Genomic DNA, 16579 nt, shown 5'->3' with positions numbered 1-16579 from the left:
AGGACATTATGAAGACCGCGTATTATGTATGACTTTATTGGACTCAACAAAGAAATAGGTCATGGCTTCCTAGTAAAAGTAACCAAAACGTTGGCCATTTTCATGCTGTCTTGTTTCGTCTGTCGAAAAGTCGTCATCATCATCATCAGAATCGCTTTCCATCATTTCATCATCAACCACTAAATCAAACATAGGAACCTCAAAGACTTGTTCCTCGTCACCCGAACTTCCATCATCTTCATCCTCATCTTCATCATCTTCCTCATAACTCATTAGGCTACTTTCGTTAGAGTCACTACTCATATCATAATCAGTGCCCATTTCACTTGCTTCTTCTTCCTTTTCTTCTTCTTCCTCTTCCTCATTCAGATAAAGACTAAATGCACTCTTTCGACCAGCACCGATTTCAAACAATCGCACAAATGACTCTGATTCCATTTCATCCAAACGATAATCAGAGACACAAACGGCTGCATAAGAATCAAAGTTATCCAATTGCAAATCCCAAACATTACAACCCAAATCAACAGAAGAGATTTCACTATAGTCACAAGCATCAAACACTGTAAAAGCTGTGGGGCGAAGATTTTCTCGATTACACAAGTCGCGCATACTATTGGAATATCTGGTTGGAATACCAAACGCTAACTCCCCACATGAAGTAAACTGCAAGTCCACCAGTCCGAGAGCTGGGACAGATCGAAGTAACTATGAAACTACTGAGATACAAAAAACACAACTGGACAATAGCACATTACCTTGAAGGTTCTTAAATCCCACATTTCAGAGCCGATGATGACTTCCAGTCCAGAAGGATGGAAACATGCATTACTTACAGTGCCCAAGCTTTCAAAACGATGAACCATTCTAGCCCGTCTACTATCCCATAATGCACCTGCACTAAGTATCAACGACTCGTTGGGTGACCAACAAGGACGATTCCTCAATGCTGCAGTTCTCTCTATATCTGGCGGATTTCGAAACTTGTGCAATACTTCTCCTGATTCTGTATGATATAATAAAGAACCAAGTGGACCTGCTGCTAGTATCTTCTCCGAATTCTTTGAAAAGATCCCATATTGAGGTGCATACTCATCATGCTGAAACTCCCGATTAGGCATCATTCCTGACAAGTTATCTGTTTGCCATAAACATAGTTTTCCACTGTTACCAAACTGTCGCTTTCGATGACTATCACTACAACCTAAAAGCAATTGTTTGCTATCAAATGAACGTGTAATGCTCCATAAAAACAGATCATTATCTTGAAGCAGTCTCCACTCTTCGTAATTATCTATAGAAAACAGTCATTTACCATTTCGAAACAACGACATAGCTTCTACTCACCTATTGAATGTAACATGGGATATATGCCATAACGCCTAACTGCCCCTGAGAGTGAACAAACAAGTAGTCCACCAAAATTATCCAAAGGAGAGCAATCCTCCTTATCCAAAAAGCAAACGCATGAAATGTTCTTTTCAGCAGGATGAAATACAGGTGTTTGAGAAGATGCAAATTTATAGGTTCTCCTTGATCGAAACTTTGAAAACACAAACCTCTTGGCTCTTCTAGTTGCACCTCTCATTCTTCCATCTCGAAATTGACGTTGATGTGATAAAACTTCTCGCTGTTTCATTAATCTTACAATGTTTCTTGGAGCACTGGTCGTTTCCATTTCAGGAACTGGACATCGATGTGGCTTCAATAGCGAAAACGGTGGTAAAAGAGATGCAGGATGTAAACATTTACTATGTTGTGATAATAAATATCCCTTAACGATGGTTTCCAATGAATTTCTAGAAGACTGTTGTTCCTGAATCTCTGCCAGAAGACGTTCACGAGTAGGAGTCCTGAAACTGGGTGTGTTGAAAGACTTGTTGTTGTAAGACACACTAACAGGTCTTGGAGTCCTTGGAGAACCTCCTGTAATAGAAGGAAGAGGTTGTATATTTGCTTCTTCTATCAGAGAAGATGCAGTTTGGAAAAGTTTTCGAGAACGCAAAAAGTCATGAATGAGTTGTAGCAGTTCTTGTTCAGAAAAACTAACTGGAGTTGATGAAACTGCAGCTGCTCTGGCAACACTACGAAGTGTTGGGTCGTAAGCTTCTGCAAGTGCAAGGGAAAGACCACCACCAGCCACACGTGAACTAAGGTCCAATGCTTCGGTTCTGAATTTTGTTTGGAATAAGGAGCCTGCACCTCCAGAAGCAGTGCTCTGCCGAACGATGTCTGCCAGTATTTCAGAAACATGCAATTGGTTCAAAACTTGTAAGATCATTCTCTGTCTTGCCAAACCCTGTAAGGCACGTACGACTAGAAAGAGAATCATGTCCGATTTGTCTGGAGCTGCACGGACTCGAAGTCTCCACAGTAATACCTTTGATGTGGATAATATATTCACAAATTAACAAACAATAACAAAGCACTTACTCTTATTCCATTAGATTTCCTTATTGCCTCTCTCTGCATATTCAAACCGTCATCTTCGGTAAGATTTTCAATAGTACTTTTGGAAATGCCATATTTTAGAAAATACTCAGACGAAGGACACCAACCCTTGGGATGTACAAGATTACAGATAACTCTCAAGGAAGCTGCAACAACAAGATATTCACGATGAAAACGAGGACCTGCTGCTCTAACAATCAATGCCAATGCACCACCGTCTTCGGGAGAGTAAGCAGACTCGTCATCTACTGCATCCATATCACCAACCATAAAAGTAGAGGGAAGAGAAAGTAGCTTTTCATGATATACAAGAGGAACAGTCAATACTTCCAAAATTTCTAAGACATATTGAGTTACTGTCGATGAATGTGATCTCAGAGCTGCCGAAATACGTGATGTTAAGATAGCAAATCCATCTTGTTCCACAATTATCTCGATTGTCTTTCCATAGTAATGATGCGTAAATATTTCAGAAAGACGAAGCTTTTTCTTCTGTAGACAATAGGCCCTTAAGATAGCAAACGCAGTGGCAAGACTTTCCGAGTCCAATGCCAAAGCTACACAGAAATCCATCCCTTTGAAAGAACCGTACTTGATATATTCAGCCAAGAGAGTCATTTCGGATCGGACCAATTGTCTCAATGCATGTAAAATATATTCTGAAGTGTATTCCACCAACTCGTTTTGTATATCAACTTCGTTAATCATTTCTGAATTTTCTTCATGCCATTGAATTGCTGCCAAAAGTATTTGCGTTCCATGTAACTTATTAAATCGAGTATAAAAGCGAGGATGTTGGACAGCTGAGGCTATAAATTGAGCTGCATTCTTACGAACACTCTTTTGCTGACTTTCAATAAATCTCAAACCCAATTTTACGAGATTGGTACATTTCTCAACGCCATCTGAAAGCCGACAAATGGTTTCAAGCACCTGTTCATTTTAGTTAAACTAATACAATGGAGAGTTCACTATCTTACCTGAGGAATAAGGGCAAGTTGTGACAAGCACATGGACAAACCATATTGTAAATATGGAAGAGGTGGAACACGTAGCAAGACATCGATACCACACTTCTCTACCAACTGCTTTCCGAATGCTTTATGGGCTAATAATGAGGAAACCATGTGAAGCGTTTCATCCACAATCTGGATATTCATCGCAGGATCACAATGTGTTAATATTGTAAAGATACATTGAAGACCGCGAAATTCCGATAATATATATGGCAGAATTTCTTCATAGTCTCCAATTGACTCTAATAGATGTAAGAGAAATTGAAGTTCACGTGCAATAGCCATTTCTGTATAATCGAGATTGGCTGAACTACTCTTTCTTCGAACTTCCTCAAAATACAATTTCCTATTAACTGGCTGGATAACAACAGAACTATCATTGACTCGAGTGCCTTCTAGTTCGTAAACAACATTAGGTCCAAGCACCAAAGCAAACAATCTAGAAACAGCAGTGGTTCCTAGACCTTCTCGTATAATGGAATCCGCAACCTCAGGAATCATCTCCGAGATGTATGCAAGAAGGCCAGTTGTCCAGGATCTCAGAGCTAAGCTTTCTTCGTCACTATTGTCTGAAGTGTTGAACCAAGCAAATAAGGCATTCAAAACCGATTCTATATTCAGACATATGAAAACAGTAAGCACAATACAAGTAACTGAAAACTTACCATCGCTAGTCATATCTGCAAATTCTTCCTCACCACTTTCCAAACAAGCAATGAGTAGCCTTGACCACGCGCCAAAAACTTGTTTCTTGAAGTTAGCAGACAAGTTGTTCTGAGTTGATAGAGTAAGCGAAACTCTTGAAAACCAGTTTCTGGCGGCGGATATAATTTCTTCTGATTCCAAAAGAGTTCCTAAAGCAACTCCGATGGGAAAGTCATCTCTTTCGTTGTCTATGGCATCTGTAGCAGTTTCTCTAAAGCGTTCTTCATATTCTTCCAACACGGCAGCTAAACCGTGAATACGTGAAGCAAGCAATTGTAATTCTGTTGGATTCTCATCTGTTTCAGTCAGAGCGTTAACAACCTAATATTTTTTATTTGTTAACAAAGTCTTCAAGTTGGAAGGTTCACATACTCCTTCTATCAGGACGTCCATTTGTGCCTCCACTGCAGTATTATCCACGTTGGAGGACAACTCATAGCTTGTTGTGTTATGTGACATAGTACTATAAATATACTCAATTCACCATAGAACAACCAAAGCTATTGGAACCCAACTGGATGTTATTCTAGTTTGGCCTTGCGCCCCTCGGCCAAGAAGCAGTTGTGTATGGAAAATGAATGAGCAATCTAGTAAAAAGGAGAAGAATAAATAAATATTATGATATACGTACACATATACGTATAGATATAGGCTTATATAGCCTTTCAAAGAACACTTGAAATCATCAATCCGAAAACTTTGTCAAATATAAAAAATAAAAAGGTTATGGCTTCCATGGCTCGAAGAATAGAGAGCTTTCCAAAGGACAATCCTTCCCTCATTGAGACTTTTGAGTGCACGAGACATGGGCATTAATTCACTGTGCAGAATATTGTGATTGGGCCTCTGATGATTGTGTTGTATAGTTTGATCAACTTGCTGTAGCACAAATATTTTCATTCATGATCGGATGGCTGTTAAAGATTAAGAATACAAGTGGACTGAAATTGATATTTCGAGAGGGCGATGAAGACGTTGGCTCTGATACAGTTGTTGTTTTCGGTAAGTTTTGCCACAACATATTTCGTTGCTTCGATTGAAACGATTGTCTGTAGGAAGGAAGCAGTGCATTCAAGAATATTATAAAATATCGTCGTTTTTCTTGAAGAACAGAGATTCGTTTCCAGGTCTAAATACAGCATTAGAAGCACTGACAGAGAACGAACAATTGACTTTGTTGGACACAAGTGGAAGAAGAAGATTAGTAAGGATGGACTAAGAAGGTTAAATTTCTCAACTGAGTGTATCTCAAAAGATAATTTGCACCTATGGTGGTATGTCGAGTAAGAGAAACTGTCCTTGTCGACCGGATCTTGTCAAAGAACTTGTTACTAAAGTGGCTCATGTAACAGGCTCAATGGAAATCCACTCCATGTAAGAAAAGCTGTTTGATACTGTGGAATAATTGACGATTTTGAAACAGTGTGTTGAGTCCAGAAGATTGTTTTCCTATAGGACTAGCAATAGCAAGAGCATTTCCTATGTATTCTCGTAAGACATCAAGTTTGAGGTAAATAATATGAAGAAAAGAGCTTATTGGAGTCTCAGTACTTTGAAAGATGTCCCAATCTAGTTACTGTCATGTTTGGCTATGCAACTCGTAACATAGTGGGACTTACCAAAACGGATTATGTTGCTGCGGCAGCTGTAAGTTTTCTATGGAGAATTGTTTTTGGAAAGTTCACATTTTCATAGGATGGTGTTCGTATCGCGGCATATTTGGTGGATGTTCCTTGTAATGAATTGAATACGGATAACTTTTATGAGCATTGTTGCAGACTTGCCTTATGTTTAGGTGGGAAGGAAGCAGGTGTATCTTTGCGTTGTATACGAGGAGAAGAATTGAAGAAGGAAGGACTTCATTTGCTATATGGAGTTGGGAAAGCGGCTGCCAATCCTAGCAATCTGACTATTTTAAGTTATACTCCTGAACATGCGGAGAAGACCATTTGTTGGTAATATGTCATTAAGTCTTTGATTCTGTTTATTTTGATTGGTTTGATAGGGTTGGGAAAGGAATTGTATATGACTGTGGAGGAACGGCCCTCAAATCAGCGGATAGCTTGAGAGGAATGAAACGCGATTTAGGTGGAGCTGCTGCAGTTTTGGGAGCATTTCAAGCTGCAGTTCGTTCTCATTTTCCTTGGAGGATTTATGCTGTGTTTTGTGTAGCAGAAAATCAAATATCACATTTGGTATGTTTTCAACAATTGTTGCGCATTGACAAGAATGTAACTATGTATAGGCCACAAGAATAGATGATATTGAAGTTGCTTATTCAGGAAGAACAGTAGAAATCAACAATACAGATGCGGAGGTAATGGAAAGTTTCTAGTGTTGGCATTTTCTAAAGGCTCCCAAAGGGTCGAATGGTATTGGCTGATGGTATTTGTTTTGCTTGTAAGAACTTTTTGCCCGACTTTGTTATCGATCTCGCTACTTTAACTGCTGTTCATACTATAGCAACTGTAAGCAGATATTTGTTTTTTCCAGCTCTCTTTTTATTTCATTGTATGTTTTAGGGCCGCAAAATTGCAGCATTTTATACTGCTTCAGAAGAGCTTGAAATGTTGGCAATCAAAGCAGGTATTGCTTGCGGTGAATTGTGCCATCCGTTACCCTTTTATCCAGAATTCTGGCGTGAAATGCTTTTCTCAGATGTTGCAGATATGAAGGTGAGGTTGTTGTTCCGGAATATAGAGATAGAAACGGCTCTAACTTATAGAATAGAACTCTGTTCTACGTCGGGACAACTGTCCTTCTGCANGTGCTGCACATTTTATTATGGAACACATTCCATCCAGCTATATTCAGAAATGGATTCATTTCGATATTGCAGGTCCTGCGAGTGATATGGATAGAGGTACTGGATTTGGTGTTGGTTTACTATTGAAATTGTTGGAAGCTTTATGAGAGACAAATGTAAACAACAAATATTTACTGTGCTAGCTAGACTGTAATATGGACACACCTAATATACTGTGCACTAACAAGAGTACCATAGTAACGGTTCCTAAATATGCATGTACTTTTCTGCCGCTCATTCTCTTTGTTGGTGTGCTCCCAAAACCACTGAAAGCAATCCAAGCATTGACAGTCAATCCTAACAGAACTGCAACCGCAGAAAGTGAATGAGTACTTTTCCAAACGGGATATCCTTGCATAGCAACACTCAAAGTACCTCCTGAGGCACTGTGCTACTCATGAGCATCGCAAACATAATTTTTTGATTCATACTTACCCAGCAAAAGCCAAAAGCCAAAAGACAGTGGCAAGATTGCTGTGAAAGGATTTCTGCTGAACACCTTTCTTCTTATCAGGATTCAACCTACCCATCCTATATACAATAAGTTAAAGAGCTACTCAATACAGTTAAAATACCATCCATAATAAGCAGTGGCACCTCCAAGAAAAGCGATCATAATACCCATCATTACAGGATGCCCATACTTTTCTACATTTTCTGGAATACCTAGAGTTTTAAAGTAATCTGCAATTCTTTGAATCACGAAGGGATTGCTTGAAGTCACCGTCTCTTGAGCAATCGTGGCTATAGAATGCTCCAAGCCCAAATAAGATCGAAGAGAACAGGATAACGACGACTGTGGTTTTTTACGAGAATAACACTGACAGAAACTTTTCTTGTCAACACTAGTAAAGGCTCGAATTTTCAAAGTAGTTTGAGATGCAAAGTGGGTTACAACAAATGCCATGGAATACACGAGGAGATCAAAGTTGTGCTCCCACAACAAATAACAAAAGAGACAAATAATGAAGTGAGATGCATAAGTATATAATCCATTAAACGTTCCATTCTAGCAAGGAAGACTTTCGCTATTTCTTTCTATTAGAAAAGAAAGCTTAAGAACAATGCAATATATTGGCTGAAGTATATCTGTGTAGCAATATTATTGATATCTTAATGATTCTAGCCGTTGTATCATTTGCCAAATATCGATGATGCCCGTTTATTGAACGAACTACGACGGCCTCTTCCTATGTCTTCAAGTTTATCTCTAAAACAGAAGATTTTTGAATACTGAAATGCAAAGATTGTTGAAAAGTCGTCTATTATTTTCAGTTTCTCAATGTTTCCAAAGTATGAGTGCTGTCCGTCCTTTACGCGACAAATGTGTAAGACAGTTATCGCCTCAGCACAGGCACTTTACGACGAATACAGTGAAAGAAGATAGTTGGAAGCAGCACCTAAAGTATTATGTGATTGGTGGAACGTTTCTAATCGTAGTTTTACCTGGATGTTGCCTTTATGTGGGTTATTTGCTTTCTCAACGTTCTTTCAAAGTGTCAGTTGATCCTTGGAAATACAAAACAGAAGCAAGTTGGTATTTGGCAGTAGCACACTATATTGTTGTAGAAACAGGACCCTGTTTTTTGATGACTCACGGAGATGGTCAAGTAGTAAACGCCAGAATTGTGGATCCTCTAGAGCCCGAACGAGGCTTGGAGCAAGTTTTCTTTGCTTCCAATCCTAATACAAGGAAGGTAATATTCACCAGTATTGCTTTTGGCTAGAAGCTAACTTCCATTTACACAGATATTAGAGATTGAACGAAATCCCAGAGTATCTTTAGCTTTCTATCTTCCGGGTCAAATATCTTATGTAGTCCTTCAAGGAGTTGCAAGAATTATCAAAGATCCTGACATAAAAAAGCGCTTTTGGAAACCGGCCTGGAAGTTTTTTTATCCTCAAGGACCTGAAGGAGATGACTGTGTGATAGTTCAGGTTTTGGTTGATCATATTGAACTGATAAGTCATGAGCATGGCATAAGTCCGAATTGGAAAGCAGCAATATTGACAAGAGATATAAAGCGAAGAACAACATGGAATGTGGTACAAAAATAGATTGGATAATGGTCATTATTATAATAAGATTCTTTACTCGACCCAGGTCGAATATTCCTCCATATTCAAACTTATATCTAAGACATACTGAATTAACTCACAAATCAAATATGCTTTGTACTTACTGTTTTCCTCAGGGGTGGATTCCTTCACATCGGTAACAACATCTTTTGATGCCTCTTCTTCTTTTTCCTCCAAAAGTGACACTTCAGTGTCGTCTATTGAATTACCCTTAGATGTACTATCTTCTTGTTCCATGTTGGTGCAATAATCTGGAGGTGCTATGAACCAAGGTATTTTACCCCGAAGATAATCGTTTAAGATCATCTTCGCACTAGTATTCAAGTCCGGCTCTCCTCCTTTTCGTAATTTGCCAGTCTTCTTAGCCATTTGTTCTAAAAAGTCATTTGCATCGGTCCAATCCAAAATGCCGTATGTCTTCTTTAAATGTTGCTTCTTCACCCTTTCTAAAAGTAGTGGGATATAATCTGCTGCTTCGTCCCGTAAAGATTCCGTTCGTACAACACCCTATAACATTGCATTGGTTCTAAGCGTCTAGAAAGGATTCAGTACCTACCCGTAACACCAATTCTGCGTCATCGGGAGCAGAAGCTTCATGAACAATGCCAGGACAATCAATCAAATAAACTCTACGGAACAAAGTTACATATTGCCAAACCTTTGTTTCTCCAGGAACTGGCGCAACGTTTACAACCTACATTGCTGTATCTGTAAACATGTTGTGTAATCATGTCGTAAAATACCTTTTTTCCACGGAGTGTATTGATAATAGAACTTTTGCCAACATTTGGATAACCAACAATTCCAACGGAAATACTCTTCTTGTCGGAATGTAAATTCGCAAATTGCCGTAATAAACCAATCAACGTGGACTTGCCAAACGACTTTTGAAGAGTTGCTCGAAAAGCGACGGTAGGATATTCCGTCGAGAGATAACGAATCCAATGCCTCGTTACAGAAGAAGGAATCAAATCACACTTGTTCAGTAACAATACAACATGTTTGTGTGGACATTCACGTTGAATATACTTTTCCACGTATGAAATCCGTGTGCCTAATGGATCTCGAGCATCCAAAACTTCTAAAAGAACGTCACTCGAATCAATGACCTTGAACAACTCTCCCCATATTCTTTTGCTCTGTCCTTTGTCCAAAGCATGATTCCTTTCAAAGATGACTTGACTATCTTCTTTCCCATTTGTGCTGTTTTCTGCAATGCTATGAAGAACAGGTTCCTCCTCTCCTATGCTGGCTTCATATTTATCGCGTAGTTTCTTCGCAGTTTCTGAATATTCTTTTAAATCACAAAAGTCCCCTATTCTCGGACGCTTTCTCCATCTATTCCAAGAACACGGTGAACTATAACACAACGCTGGGAATGACAACGTACTTTTTTTCTGAAAAAACTTCTTCAAAGGGTTCAATTCTGAGGAGTGATAAGCGAGATCCATCTTTCTCCGAGGCAGTGTTGTCAAAGTCAACAAGGCCCAAGGGAAGTTTCTTTTGCTTTATGATAACTGAGAAAGGGTCTTGGCGAACATTTTGAATACTCTCTCGGAACTTTTCTAGTTGTTGTTGATCCACAATTCTAGTATTTCCAAACCACCGTCGATTGGGTGCCGTTCTTCCTGCACCAGGCTAAAGTGAAGGAGGAGAGAAGGTTAGAAAAACTTAGACGGTCAACAGTCCTGCGACACAAACCTCCGGTATGTTACTGGTGTAATCGCCTGCTCCTGATATGCGTCTGCCTTTTTTATCATATCTATGGAACGGGAAACATCGGTGAAAATCGACTATGCAAGTGTTTGATAGACCTTACTGATATGCCTTCTTCCGATAAAGTTTCAAGCGATTAACAGTTGCACGTGACCTCACTTGGCTAGAAGTTGTCTTGTTTTGTCGATTCTTATCGTCAGAATGTTTGGGAATAAGTTGCTTCACTTTGGCTGAAGAACTCGCCTTTGTCATCCCGAAGAAAAAATGAGCAAGGCGCCAGTGATGATGGACGGGAAGTTAGGTTTGTGTGTGTAGTGGAGGCCTTGAAGACTTTTCAATTGACGAAAGGCGCTTAGTTTTTTACTTGAACGTTCTTTTACCTTCTTGTCTGCTTTACGCGTCTGTTGCTTTGAACAAGTTATTGTTGGTTTGGTGGTTCATTTCCTCCAGACAAGATATACAACAGATACCTTTTTAAGACACTTTATCAGACAGGTAGTACCAACTGGACAAGCTTATGTAGCATTCACAGTTGAAGAAACAATATACCTCGGAATCTCGTATATTAAGCTATTCGGTGTTTCTTTCTTTCCAATACCAGTGATTTTCTGAAACATCGGACTCGCTCTTTTAGTGAAGTCAAAACTCAATAGAGAAAACTTGAACTTTATGGGAGAGAAAATCCACAGTTTTCATTTTTGTAGTTCGACAAGGATAACTTCTTCTTGGTTGTAAGGACACAAGGATTCAAAAATATATGATAACCTCCAGGCAATTTGGCATAGTTTGCAAAAAGCATATCGGTACACAGGAAGTAAACATAAGAAGTAGATAGAATGGTTCTTATTTTATAACAGCGGAAAATTTTTTATCAGTTGTAGTCGTTAGTAACCCAATGGAACTGCCAGTCGTGCACTCAGAAGGAAGAGGAGTGCCCATCGCTCAGAGTCTCCCGAAGACTTCCAAACTCTTACTTTTCACAATATACTCAAATTTATCTATCACTGAAGGATACTTGTTATTATGAAAACCTTATACAGTTTCAAGTCATTCAAACAATGGACAAATGGAATGAGTTGGTCTGGAAGACATTTCGAAGATTCGTGTCGAAATGAAACGAGGATTGGTATGAAACCTTTTAGTGTAGGCTCGCCTAAAAAGAGGAAGAGGTACGATATTTCAATTTTTATTCCATCCACTTCTCAAAATATTTCATAAAGAGGAGATTCTGTACAGACAACAGTAGAAGAAACATCGGCTGTTGAGAGTAGTCTTGACTCAAGAAAGGGTATTAACTGTTTGCCACAAGAATTGTTGGCAAACATTTTTTCGTATCTACCTCCAGAAGGAATACCGGAGTGTTCCCTTGTGTGTAGGAAATGGAGAGAGGCAACACATGTGGAGGATAACCTTTGGAGAAAACTAGCCTTTACTCGCTGGCCTTGTTATGTTAATTCGAAGAGGTTCGTATAGGTTTATGTCTATTGTTCTATTTCATAAATAGCCAAAAGAAATCAGAGTTGGAGGAGTTTTTTTATTTCTAATTATCGTTGTGAACGTTTGTCTGAGCGTTTTCCTTTCTTGAGTGATGAAATAGAATTGGACGTGGCAAGTCTTTCTCTAGATAAGGTTTTTTCCTGTGGTTGGCTTCCGTTGTGTCACAGTCAGAACGAGACACAACGATATATTTTGGCTGGGACGAAAAATCATAAACTACTAGTCATAGACTCTTCTCAACTAAGAATGAACGTATTTTCGCCTCCTTCAATTTCCGTAACACCAATAACCTTATCTGATCGAAGCGTTTCGTATCCTTGTCATGGCGGTATTCGAGTGGTATTATTTCATCCGTTAAATGGAACAGTAGTTACCAGCGGATGTTCTTCTCATCAAATGTTGTTATGGGACGCTAAAAGTTTTCTTTCCAGTACGAAATGTCCTAAGCCATTGGCCGGTTTTTCGGAACATTCTGATTGGATTTTTGCTGCAGATTGGCTAAATGACAGTGTGTTTGCGACTGCAGGAAGAGATGGTAAAGTTTATGCGTGGAACACGGAGCCAAATGAAAGTGTCGTCGACAACATACTGCTTGAAAGAAATCCTTCATATGAGAGAGAAGAGGTTCCAATTTTCAAAAGTATTTCAAAATTGGTAGATCATGGGAGTGAACGTAGAATCCGAGAGATTAAGAGTGACCCTTTTCATAAGCAGTTTGGTATCCTGTCTCTCTCGAATGAAGAGGATGGTGAGTTTCAAGTTTGGGATGTGGAACAGAGGAAGTCTATTAGTACCGTTCCTCTTTCATCTTCTCGTGATGCAGTTACTTTGGCATATTATCCAGAAAGAAATGTATACTTTGTGGGAAGTCATGTTCGTTTGTACATGGTAGATCCTCGAGCAGGAAGAATTCAAAAGGCCTTGTATTTCATAAGTAATTTGCATGCTTCACATATACGAAGTCTCATAGTCCGTTATCATATGTTGACCATTGGATTCGGAACAGGAAGACTCTTTTTTTATGACTTACGTAAGGATAGTGAGAGTCTGGTTCGGAATGGTCATCGTGGACTTCGACTAGGTCGTGGCTGGGTTCGTCAAGAAAATCAGACTGATAGTCCTGGACCTCATCTCATTGAGGACTATAATCCGGCTGTATACTGTATGAGGTATGTGACTCTTGAACGTTTAGAATAGCTTGATAATGACTATTTTGTAGTTACACTGAAGATGGACAGAATCTTTTTATAGGAGGTGGTCCACTACAGTTGAACCTTTATGGTTCTTACGCGAGTTTCCTAAAAGTGAATCCGGCACGATTGGTACAGACGCAAAGACCTTGTTTAGAAGCCTAATGATAACTTCCGGTTTCCGTATGGAACTTATGTTTTGTTTTTACCATTCTATTCCATTTTGCTCAAGTAATCGACGTAATTTTCGTTTCTTGTCCCCTAAACATCTTTTTCTATGTTCTTGAAGACCTCTTTTCAAACAAGTTTTGTTGCAGAATTTTTCTCGACATCCAAGTGAGCATAGTATTCCTTCATCTTGCAGTAACTTCCTTCCACAACAGGAGCAACAAACTCGGACAAACTCTCAACACAAAGAAGCAGTCAACGTAGCCTCTCTTACCTCCATTCTGAGTCACACTCTCTTCCATCCGTTCTAGTTCTCCCACCCAATAATGTCTAACTTCCTCAGGTAAAACAGATACCAACAGTCTCGACACCTGAGAACTTTTCTTCAACACGTCTTGCGCTTTTTCTTCCGCTTGATGTTTGTCACTGCAAGCCTTTGCTGCCTCAAGTTGTTTCTCAAGACCTTTCAACCAATGCTCTATTTGTTCTGTCATATGAACGCAAATACAGACGAATTCCTTTTTCTCCACTTAAATATGCCAAGATTGAATTTTGAGAGTAATTTGTGAAGATGCAACGATATGCTTTGCTGCGGAGTCTGGCAACTTTTATCAAAACGACTAAGAGTGTTGATAAAGTCAGGAACTATGATCGTTTTTATAGGACTTCCCAACGTTTTTCAACTTCTTTAAAGTATGGTTTTTATTTTGTAACTGGTACCGTGGTTGGCGCACTGGGAAGCATAGTTTCTTATTACTGTCTTTATGGCGACGAGAATTCTAAATATCGAATCGACAACAGCGACGTAGTGCAAATGTGCACTTTGAATGGCGATAACAATTCCAAGATGATAAAGCTTGGCAGCTTTGAGGGTGATCAGGCATCGGGCAGTGCGGAAGGAGGTGTGATGAATCGCTATGCAATAGCAGATGCAGTAGCTAAAGTTGCACCGGCAGTAGTCAATATAACAGTGACTTCCGAAGGACCACCTAGTCCTTGGCTGGGGCCTATCGGTCCTCGAGAAGTTCAACAGTCTTCCGGTTCAGGTTTTATTATTGACCCTCAAGGCTTCATTCTTACTAATGCCCACGTCGTTTCCGAAGCATCGCACTACACTGGTCAAGTAACTGTCACTTTACAAGATGGAAGAGCGTTTCCTGGAAAACTTCATAGCCATGATACCTTATCAGATTTAGCTATCATAAAGGTAAGCTATCATATGAAAATATCTCTCCTACCGTAGTTCATATGTAACATAATATATATATATATATATATATATATATATTGTAGATAGATGCTGGTCAACCATTGCCTTGTGCCAAATTGGGAAAGTCTCGCAATCTTCGTCCCGGAGAGTGGGTCATTGCTTTAGGAAGTCCTTTAATGTTGGCGAATTCGGTTACATCGGGTATTGTTAGTGCGGTCCAAAGAGAGTCTTATGAGTTGGGATTTCCAGGGTCTTCGAAACTTGCCTTCATTCAAACTGATGCAGCAATCAATGTCGGCAATTCTGGAGGTCCCTTGGTGAACTTAGATGGAGAAGTTGTCGGTATCAACACGATGAAAGCACTTCGTTCAGATGGCATTAGTTTTGCTCTACCAATTGATTTGGTAAAGGAAGTAGTAGAGCAGTTAAAACTGCATGGATTTGTGAAACGTCCTTATTTGGTAAGAGGTAGTTTTGTTTCGTTGAAAACTTTTTGCTTACTAGATAGGGTATTAAACTATTGACTTTGAGTCCTCGGGTATTGGAGGAATTGAAAGAAAGGGATCCTCATTTTCCAAATGGTGTCAATTATGGCGTACTGGTACCTCAGGTTTTGCCAGGTTCACCTGCAGACCGTGGTGGTTTGCGAGCGGGAGATGTCATAGTTGAGTTTGATGGAAAGCCAGTCAAGTCAACACGAGAGTTTTTAGATATTTTAGGTTATCGAGTTGATAAGCCAATTCAAGTGAAAATTATTCGAGGCGAGAGAAGTGAAACGATTTCGTTAACGATTCAACCTGAAGTGATGAAGAATTCATGAAAACTTGTTTAAAAGAGGGTTACAGTCCGCCTTGTGCACTAATAGTGGCAGGTTCTGACTCTTGTGCTGGAGCAGGTATTCAAGCGGACTTGAAGACTTTGTTAGCTTTAGGCGTTTACGGAACTAGTGTAGTTACTGCAGTTACTGCACAAAATACTTTGGGTGTTCAAGGGATATACCCGATAGAGCCTTGGTTTGTTAGGCAGCAGTTAGAGTCGATATTGTCAGATATTCCAATCACGGCAGTAAAAACTGGTATGTTATATAGTGCGGATACAATTCAAGAACTTGTTTTAGCTTTGAAACAATATTCTTTTGGACAACTTGTTGTCGATCCTGTTCTTGTGGTAAGCTACGTTTTGGGTTCGTCGTAGTTTTGAGATTTTTAGTTTTTAGGCAAAAGGTGGTCAATATTTGTTAACAGAAGATGCCTTGGAAACTTTAAAAAAAGATTTGTTTCCACTTGCCACGTTGATCACCCCCAACATACCTGAGGTATGTGCCTTGATTGGAAGAGAAGTGGAATCTTTGCAAGATGTTCGGGAAGCAGCAAAGGAACTATTAGGCTTCGGTGCAAAAGCTGTGTTGATCAAGGGTGGTCATAACATTGCAAGCTCAGAACTTGACGATTCTTGTATAGATATTTTGTTGGATTCCCAAGGGTTTGAAGTTTATGCGAGACCACGTTTGCACACTTTGAATACTCATGGAACTGGTTGTACTACTGCTTCGGCTATTTGTGCATATCTTGCAAAAGGATTTGCTTTGAGAGACGCTGTTGCAAATGCAAAGGAATATGTTTTTGGTTGTATGGAACACAGTTACCGTATAGGAAGTGGACATGGACCACTCAATCATGGTTTTCATATTACTTGTAGAAGCGACTCGAAAGTGTAAACAAGAGAGAGAGGAACCTTGACT

At 39.5% G+C, this 16579-nt stretch overlaps 7 protein-coding genes across 9 annotated transcripts; 4 read left to right on the top strand and 3 right to left on the bottom strand.

Annotated features, from left to right (window-relative positions):
- Window position 1: 1 nt before the first annotated feature.
- Gasu_51450 (HIV-1 Vpr-binding protein) lies at window positions 2-4782 on the bottom strand. Of its 2 annotated transcripts, XM_005703753.1 has the most exons (8): window positions 4688-4782; window positions 4545-4635; window positions 4133-4493; window positions 3432-4078; window positions 2434-3384; window positions 1348-2380; window positions 759-1294; window positions 2-708 (listed from the first exon to the last, which is right to left on the bottom strand). In XM_005703753.1, the coding sequence occupies exons 2-8, from the start codon at window positions 4629-4631 to the stop codon at window positions 70-72; spliced, it is 4254 nt and encodes a 1417-aa protein (XP_005703810.1). In that variant the 5' UTR covers window positions 4632-4635; window positions 4688-4782; the 3' UTR covers window positions 2-69. The 2 variants fall into 2 exon arrangements, with proteins under 2 accessions (XP_005703810.1, XP_005703809.1); XM_005703752.1 differs by having other exon boundaries at window positions 4545-4782.
- A 140-nt stretch (window positions 4783-4922) lies between these two features.
- Gasu_51440 (putative aminopeptidase NPEPL1) lies at window positions 4923-7377 on the top strand. Of its 2 annotated transcripts, XM_005703750.1 has the most exons (12): window positions 4923-5174; window positions 5228-5376; window positions 5428-5546; window positions 5596-5682; window positions 5732-5819; window positions 5868-6127; window positions 6178-6367; window positions 6418-6489; window positions 6536-6640; window positions 6695-6847; window positions 6903-6939; window positions 6987-7057. In XM_005703750.1, the coding sequence occupies exons 1-12, from the start codon at window positions 5075-5077 to the stop codon at window positions 7022-7024; spliced, it is 1398 nt and encodes a 465-aa protein (XP_005703807.1). In that variant the 5' UTR covers window positions 4923-5074; the 3' UTR covers window positions 7025-7057. The 2 variants fall into 2 exon arrangements, with proteins under 2 accessions (XP_005703807.1, XP_005703808.1); XM_005703751.1 differs by having other exon boundaries at window positions 4983-5174; window positions 6903-7377.
- On the bottom strand, window positions 7064-7952 carry Gasu_51430 (uncharacterized protein). The gene is made up of 3 exons (XM_005703749.1): window positions 7554-7952; window positions 7414-7509; window positions 7064-7364 (listed from the first exon to the last, which is right to left on the bottom strand). Exons 1-3 carry the CDS (start codon window positions 7883-7885, stop codon window positions 7118-7120), a joined length of 675 nt encoding a protein of 224 aa, XP_005703806.1. The 5' UTR covers window positions 7886-7952; the 3' UTR covers window positions 7064-7117.
- Window positions 7953-8092: 140 nt separating this feature from the next.
- Window positions 8093-9027, top strand: Gasu_51420 (FMN-binding pyridoxamine 5'-phosphate oxidase-related protein). The gene is made up of 3 exons (XM_005703748.1): window positions 8093-8675; window positions 8728-8944; window positions 8994-9027. Exons 1-3 carry the CDS (start codon window positions 8217-8219, stop codon window positions 8999-9001), a joined length of 684 nt encoding a protein of 227 aa, XP_005703805.1. The 5' UTR covers window positions 8093-8216; the 3' UTR covers window positions 9002-9027.
- Window positions 9028-9031: 4 nt separating this feature from the next.
- Gasu_51410 (GTP-binding protein) lies at window positions 9032-11172 on the bottom strand. The gene is made up of 7 exons (XM_005703747.1): window positions 10877-11172; window positions 10759-10819; window positions 10448-10695; window positions 9801-10395; window positions 9614-9751; window positions 9162-9564; window positions 9032-9113 (listed from the first exon to the last, which is right to left on the bottom strand). The coding sequence occupies exons 1-7, from the start codon at window positions 11023-11025 to the stop codon at window positions 9070-9072; spliced, it is 1638 nt and encodes a 545-aa protein (XP_005703804.1). The 5' UTR covers window positions 11026-11172; the 3' UTR covers window positions 9032-9069.
- A 20-nt stretch (window positions 11173-11192) lies between these two features.
- On the top strand, window positions 11193-13717 carry Gasu_51400 (uncharacterized protein). The gene is made up of 5 exons (XM_005703746.1): window positions 11193-11660; window positions 11784-11942; window positions 11994-12236; window positions 12285-13439; window positions 13490-13717. The coding sequence occupies exons 2-5, from the start codon at window positions 11797-11799 to the stop codon at window positions 13623-13625; spliced, it is 1680 nt and encodes a 559-aa protein (XP_005703803.1). The 5' UTR covers window positions 11193-11660; window positions 11784-11796; the 3' UTR covers window positions 13626-13717.
- A 355-nt stretch (window positions 13718-14072) lies between these two features.
- Gasu_51390 (phosphomethylpyrimidine kinase) lies at window positions 14073-16577 on the top strand. The gene is made up of 5 exons (XM_005703745.1): window positions 14073-14835; window positions 14922-15299; window positions 15347-15608; window positions 15650-16005; window positions 16055-16577. The coding sequence occupies exons 1-5, from the start codon at window positions 14200-14202 to the stop codon at window positions 16553-16555; spliced, it is 2133 nt and encodes a 710-aa protein (XP_005703802.1). The 5' UTR covers window positions 14073-14199; the 3' UTR covers window positions 16556-16577.
- Window positions 16578-16579: the final 2 nt, after the last annotated feature.

Source organism: Galdieria sulphuraria (genome assembly GCF_000341285.1).
Source record: "Galdieria sulphuraria unplaced genomic scaffold scaf_50, whole genome shotgun sequence".
Lineage (NCBI taxonomy): Eukaryota > Rhodophyta > Bangiophyceae > Galdieriales > Galdieriaceae > Galdieria > Galdieria sulphuraria.
The sequence above is the reverse complement of the archived record's forward strand: the minus strand, read 5'-3'. Positions and strand labels throughout refer to the sequence as shown.